This window comes from Synchiropus splendidus, chromosome 15 (genome assembly GCF_027744825.2).
Source record: "Synchiropus splendidus isolate RoL2022-P1 chromosome 15, RoL_Sspl_1.0, whole genome shotgun sequence".
Taxonomy (NCBI): Eukaryota; Metazoa; Chordata; class Actinopteri; order Syngnathiformes; family Callionymidae; genus Synchiropus; species Synchiropus splendidus.
The window spans coordinates 12311652-12318907 of record NC_071348.1 but is presented as its reverse complement, the minus strand read 5'-3'; the positions used below and the strand labels follow the sequence as shown (position 1 = coordinate 12318907).

The 7256-nt window shown below is 45.7% G+C and overlaps 1 protein-coding gene across 2 annotated transcripts; it reads left to right on the top strand.

The window, feature by feature from the left end:
- lsr (lipolysis stimulated lipoprotein receptor) lies at positions 1-6915 on the top strand. Of its 2 annotated transcripts, XM_053888017.1 has the most exons (11): positions 1-186; positions 1125-1454; positions 1616-1735; positions 1930-1986; positions 4418-4564; positions 4739-4942; positions 5018-5074; positions 5232-5348; positions 5491-5788; positions 5867-6326; positions 6425-6915. In XM_053888017.1, exons 1-11 carry the CDS (start codon positions 147-149, stop codon positions 6458-6460), a joined length of 1866 nt encoding a protein of 621 aa, XP_053743992.1. In that variant the 5' UTR covers positions 1-146; the 3' UTR covers positions 6461-6915. The 2 variants fall into 2 exon arrangements, with proteins under 2 accessions (XP_053743992.1, XP_053743993.1); XM_053888018.1 differs by lacking the exon at positions 1930-1986.
- The last annotated feature ends 341 nt before the right edge of the window (positions 6916-7256 follow it).

Genomic DNA, 7256 nt, shown 5'->3' with positions numbered 1-7256 from the left:
CGCCAGGGACCACGACACCTAGGACACAAAATGGAGTTGACACTTCCCGGCTAACGAGAAAGTGTTTGAAAAAGTGGAAACCATTTTTCCTGGAGGACGCGAAATAATATCAAAATCGACAGAGGAGGGCAGAAACCAAGCCAAATATGTTTTGGACGGTCATGATCGCCGCCTTAATGGCAACAGGTAGGTTTTTTTTTTCAAAACAGGGTGGGCCCTTCTTCCGTAAACCAACGACCTGCCTTACTGTCGAACCCGTCTGATCATAACTAACGTTTTATCATATATTAATCGCCTTAGATTTGGAATGTACAACTACATTCTGATGTTTTGTCGACGCGACTAGAATTTAAAAGTGAATTACACCACTGGGTTTGATGCGTTTTGTGATCCGTGATAGGAGCTGAAGTGTGATCCAAACAGTAAAACACGGCGTTAAAATCGGGGGTTCTATGAAGCAGCTTTGTGGCGAACACGGATCCCTACTTTGTGGGGTTTATAGCCTGCGCCTCCGTGTGCTCCGTTTTTTTCCCCAGTTGAAAAACACCCTGAAGTTGACTTAAACATCGTTGCGTTTCAACCAACGCAATATGTAATTTGATATTCTTCACACAATTCCGCACTTAAATAGTAATAATTTACTTATTTTTTCTGACCGTGGAATTTGGTTCTGTATGACATAATTTTTTGTTACTTTTAATAGTTTGTTTTTTACTTTAAATATTTTAAATCCCCGTACATACATGTTTACACAACATATTTACTTGTTTTCTGAGCTTTTAGAGACTTTGATATTTCCCCCTAATAATTGATGACCGATACTCTACTGCACTAGATACAATTATATTGGTTTCGTCATAAGCAAGTGTTTATGATCACACTGATGTCACATTCAGGGAGCGGCTTCTTTACTTGGAGTATTGCTCAGTGATGTTGTGATGACTCACCTTTTGTTAAATTACAACACTGATGAATCAGGAGATTCAGTGCAGTTTTGGTGTCTTTCCCAGAGGGTTATTTCAAAACAAACAACATTTGTAACTCACAGGTGATGCAGTTTTGTGTGGTTAAATGATATGCTCTGTGTTTCTCAAGACAAATCCCTATTGTGCTCTGCCCCACAGAATCGGCAACGGCGATTTCTGTTACCGTTCCTGTGAAGAGGAGCATTGTCATCCTCTTCCAGCCAGTCACGCTCACCTGTAACTACCAGACAACAGCCACTCAACCACCCGTGGTCACTTGGAAGTACAAGTCGTATTGTCGGGATCCGATTCAGGCGGCGCTGAACCCCAGCAGTGCAGAGAATATTATTTCTCAAAACAACCCAAACTATGACCCCAATATTGAGTGCGCTGACAGTCAGCGGACGGTGCGCATTGTTGCATCCAAACAAGGCAATGCCGTCACCCTGGGGGCGGACTACCAGGGTCGCCAGATCAGCGTACAAAACAGTGAGTATGAAGGCATTCACTGCCATCACAAGTTGTATGGATGAATGACATGTTAGCAAGCGTATCGCTCTGTATGCACTGTTGATAGCAAGACAAGACATTCACTTCCGGTCATTTATTAACCACCTCAAGATCAAATAAAACGCTATTGTTTCCTTCAGATGCTGACTTGCACATCGCCCAGACAGCATGGGGCGACAGTGGCGTGTACATCTGCTCTGTCATATCCTCTCAGGATTTGACAGGAAATGGAGAAGACTACACCGAGCTGATCGTCTTGGGTGAGTCAATCTTTGTGGTCTACCTTCGTCTTGTCTCCTTTCTTACCGGGGACGAAGGACCGAAGTGCAAATAAGTTTATCAGAGAAACTGAAGTTAGATACATCTAAGTTGGTGGGCAGATCACTGATACAAATAAAAAGGCAGTAGCTAGCGGAGTCAAATAAGTAATTCTTACTCTATCTTTCTTTCACAGAGAGAAAGTCAAATACTACTGACCTGCTGCCTGGCATTGACTTACTGATTATGGAAGGTAGTACAAGCTCACATAGCATCACAGTAGAGGAGGATATTAGCGGTTATGTGAGAGGCCAGGCTACTTCAAATCCTTATGAATATTAAAGGTTAAGGTAACTATATTGTTAGTTTTTTTGGTCAATTTCTTTCTGCCATCGCAACATACTCTTTTGTAACTATCATTTTAACCAATGTTGCTTGTAAATGTTCAGGTGTCAAAGGTCATAGTAGTATAGTGGGTTAAAATGAGTTGTCACTGGAGCATTCAATTCCTGATTCTCTTGCACTCTTTATAACCGCTTCCAAGTCTTGAAATGGAGGGTTTGGTCTTGGTTTCAGTTCTTCTTCATCAACAACTGGAAGTACTGAACACATCATTATCTCCTCTTGGGAGAGGACACTTTTTTTTAGGTTCTTTTGCCCTCAGTTTCTCTTGTCACTCTGCATTGTCTTCATCTACAGGTCTAAGATTTGGACTCACTTGTTTGTGATGTAGAGAAACTGAGGGCATTTGATCGCTTGTATCAGAATATTTTCAATGAATTTATAAAAACACATTTTCTCAGTAGGGTCACAAATGATTCATTGGCTTCCTGTGTTTGGGGGAGGTCACTTCCTTCTGTGTCTGCTTCGCCTTTGTATATTTCCAGTATGAGACTCCATTGATTTCCTCCCTGTCTATAACAATAGCAAACAAGAATGGCCAGAGAGCTGATCTTCTCCTTCTGTCAGCTTGAGTCCCTCTGTCTCTCCTACAGAGACACCTCACCACTGTCTCAGCTCTCTGAGCACGGTTACAGGACCTGTGTAGCATGACTCTGAGCGACACAGACTGTGCTTTAGGCCCTTGACTTTCATCATTCGTGTAATACAAAGAAAACAGTCTTTAATTTCATTCAGAAACGTGTATTTAATCCAAGAAAACGGCTGGTTGAGCATGTTGGCGATGACAACTCCATGATAGTGATGTGGTTGAATCATTGCTCTCATGCACTGACTGCTGTGTACAGAGTTCAATATGACTGAAACGGCGCCATGCTACTTGACTAAGAGATTACTGAACAGTGAAATACAGATCCAGACTCCAGAAATGATCAATAAATACTCTGGCAGTCTTCTATAACTTGGGATAAATGATCATCTTTCCTCTTTGCTGTCCCCATGCTGACAGATCACAGCAGTGAAAACAGCTACTGTAGAGCGCAGCATTGTTCATTTAAGTAAATATGTTTGTCAATAAAATCAGATGTTTATCAGCCTAATAAAGGCGAAAGCACATGATCAAACACCTGCACACATCGCCAGTCCCAGACCGCTGCGCTGCGCTCCTCCCCTGCACCAGTCTCCTGCAGCTGTGGCTGCATACCTTAGTGTACAGGGAGTTTGTTTTTGAACAATGTCGTCCGCCCAGACAGCGATCAGAGCCTTTGCTGCCCGCCATCTATCATGTTTGTGTGGAGTTACACTGTACACATAATTTTCCAACTATGTGTACCGACTAGGCAAGAAGCTCACCCCACCGTGGAGAGCTTCTCGAGACAAGGTGCAGCTCTTCAGCTGTGATCAAGTCCGTGGCCCAAACCCGACTCGCTCGTGTGTATGTCGGACTTTTGAGCGGAACGGTCTTTGTCTCGAGACAGAGTACGCAGTGTGAAAAGCCCCTAACTCATGGTGCCACCTCTTGTGACAGAGGTGACATTACTCATAGTTGGGGTTTCTCTCCACTGCATGTAAACGGTGAGCTTTCTAAGCCTGAGTCGTGCTACACTCTGCATGTAACCGTGGTCACTGTCCTCATACCTATCCTGCGCAACCCTCACGTACTTCTCTGATGCGCCATCAGTACCTCACTTCCTGTCTCAGAAGTCAGAAGCTTTCTCTATCTCCCCCTTGTCTTGTACTTCTGTATCCACATCCTCAGTGGTAGTCTTTCTTGGAGTGAAACCACACTGCGACTCCCTGAGGCGGACTTCTCCTTCTTCCCTACACCTTCATGGTGCCATTGTGGACTGAAAAGTCATTGCTCTTTAAAGCCTGCAAGATGACTTCTGCCCGCACTTACCTCAAACCTGCTCATTTCCTCAGAATTCACCTTTTCTCGCTGTCATTCTCTACATTTACACACCTCACCATGTTTTGGTTGGTAACAGCTCTGTGTTCATACACTCTACACAAGTCAGAAATAGTTGGAAACAAGCGGAACCAGATTCTTCTGTCCCCACATGCAGGGACTCGCAGCAAGTCTGCTCAAGCTGAAGGCAGTAGTAACAAGCATTAACAAGCAGTGACATCCATTATAACACACTGCCAGCGAACTATACATAAATGTTAAATCTTATTTGACAGTTAGTTTTCTAACCAGTCTTCATGTTTTTATTCAAGACGCCTCCTTGATGTTATTTGCTCGGTCTCATTCATCCTTTCCTCCATCACTCTCACCCACACAGACTGGCTCCTGGTGGTCCTGGTGGTTTTAGGCTTCCTGCTGCTGCTGTTGCTGATCGGCATCTGCTGGTGTCAGTGTTGTCCACACACCTGCTGCTGCTACATCAGCTGCCCCTGCTGCCCCGAACGCTGCTGTTGCCCGAGGGCACGTAAGTATCAGACCGCCAGCACAGTGGATTCAGTCAGGACTCAGAAATAGGTGAAAGTTAGATGGCTGTGTAAACAGTTTATATGTCAAAAGAGTTTGGACTAAAATTGTCTGAAAGCTTTTCCTTTGGAGATAAAAGTAATGACATGATTTTAACTGTTTGCATGCTCTTTAGTGTATGAGGCGGGAAAAGCAGTGAAGAAAGGCGTGGCCAGTCAGTACGCCCCCACCATATACGCTCCCAGTATGTACGGCCAGCCTGCGTACAGCGGCCAGTTTGTCAACCAGCCTTCCATCCCGCTGCTCCCTCTACCCAACGGAGTTGGACAGCAGCCGTCCCAAAATGGCTACGGTCGGGACTATGACGGAGCAAGCTCTGGTGAGAACGTCTTCCGGCGAAACGCACAAGTGTTTCACTTAACGTACTTACGTGTATTGTCCTGCGGCTCTGCAGTGGGTCAAGGCTCCCAGGTGCCTTTGCTGCAAGACCAAGACGGAGGAGGAGACCACAGTAAGAAGATTTAGCTGTTCTTTTCTTTGAGAGTATAAACAAAGCGATCGATGCACATTCACAGGAAAAGTTTTTGAGCCCAACCGAAGCAAAGATTTCATTATGAAATGAAATTCACAGAAGAAAGAATGTATTTAACCTTCCTCGCTCTTTCAAGCTCGGAGCGGTTATCGCATCCAAGTGGATCCGGATGGAAATGCCACACGTGCTATCTACTACATGGAGAGAGAGCTGGCCAACTTGGACCCATCCCGGCCCGCAAACTACAACCGATGTGAGTTTGATTTATTATTTCATTGTAATAGAAATATTTTCCTTCTTAAGGTAATAATTATTCAGGTTAGAATTACATTACACAACAAGCCTTTGACAAGCCTTGTTTTTACCTTCTCATCTCCTACGCTCCCGTCCCTTAGTGGACAACATGAGCGAGGTCAGTTCTCTGCACGATAACTTGGATCCTCGAGGTCGCGGAGGACGTTCGCAGCCGCCAGCTCTCGCCACGGTCTACGACCAGGACGAAGCCATGAGCACCATCAGCAGCGTCTCGCAGCAGGGCCGTCGCCATGACGACTACCCGCGCCGGGGTGGAGGCTACATGGGGGATCGTGTGCGGGCTCGCTCGATGGACAACCTGGATGATATCGGGCGCCGCCGAGGTCGTGACGACTACTCGCCACACCGTAGGCCTGAGGAATTCAGAGGAAGGCGAGGGTGTGTCTTACAGTACATTAACTCTTTAAATGTTGCGTGACAAAAGCAAAATCTTCATGTGTATTTTCCTCTCTTTAGTTCTGACGATGAATGGAGCAGCAGCGGCCGCAGCGGCCGCAGCGGCTACGATCGCGTCTATGATGACCGCAGGCGCCGCGACTATTCCCCAGATGGCCGCCGTAGGAATGAGAGCCCAGCTTATGGCGGCCTGCCAGGGAGACGGAGCCGTAGCCGGGACGACCTGATGGACCTGGATCGGGACCGTCGCGGCAGAGCTAACCGAGGTCCTGACTACGATGACAGTTTCCTGCGGGAGGCCTTGGAGAGGAAGAAGCTGGGCGAGCAGCAGAGAGCACGGAGCAGAGATCGCCTCGACAGCGAAAGCGACCGCTCCGACCGAGGACGCGGAGCGCGTGGGCCGCCACCCCTCCCGATGAGTCCGCCTGCTGGCAACCCCGGCAACTACCCCCCTCCCCCACCTCCACCATACAGCGAGGATGAGAGTGTGTCGTCCTCCAAGAAAACAAACCTGCGTAAGGTGAGCAAGTTAGAGAATGATAACCACTCACTGCCTTTGAAGCCTGTGGAAGAAAGGAAAGAATGTTTTTGTTGAACTCCATCATTCTTGTTTTTCAGAATGGAGCCGTGAGTCGCGAGAGCCTTGTGGTCTAAAACCTCCTGAGACCACGTTTCACCTTTCACCTTTGCAGAATTCAACTTCATGTTCCGACTGTAAATACTGAGACTGCAGAATATTTTGCTTTGTTTATTTTACTCTAAGCAAATATGCAAGTGTTTTTTTTTAATCTTCTGCCAGAGGTGGCGTTAAGATTTACATTTTTAAAAACATGTATTCACATTGTGGCTGCCACAAGTGCCTTGAATTGTACAGTTTAGTTGCAGGAAGAAAGGCTACAGGAATGCATTGATGTGCTCTCTGACACTTTTAGCATCTTTAGTTTTTACCATATTATGACGTAAGTTTTTACTGTTAAAATTTGTTAAATGAGCTTTAGTTGTTCCTTTTTGTCTATGGTCCTTAAACACATGTTTGGATGGGATGTACAAAATACACCTTGTACATAAACCCGTATGACACCAAATTTTACAATAAAGGTCTTGTTCAGACTGTCCACCTTTCCCTTTGTACCACCAGATGGCGCCACCACTTTGCCGTTTCGTACGCGTCTGTAGTTATTTCGAGTGTTGCTCGTCTGAAATGGTTCGAATATCAGACTTTGAAGATATTTTTAAAGCTGAAAATGATGCAGCGGGAACAGATTTCGGTAAAGAAGCGTCTCAGTTTCACAGCTGAAGGAGAAACGTTCAAGCTAAAATCCCACCTCTTTGGAAATGCACCTTGTCAAAAGCAGCGCTGTATTTTGTGCTGTGTTACTGAACTATACAGTCAGTCTGAGATGAAAAACAAAGGGCAGGGATGAAGGGAGAGAGTGAGAAAAAGGGTGGG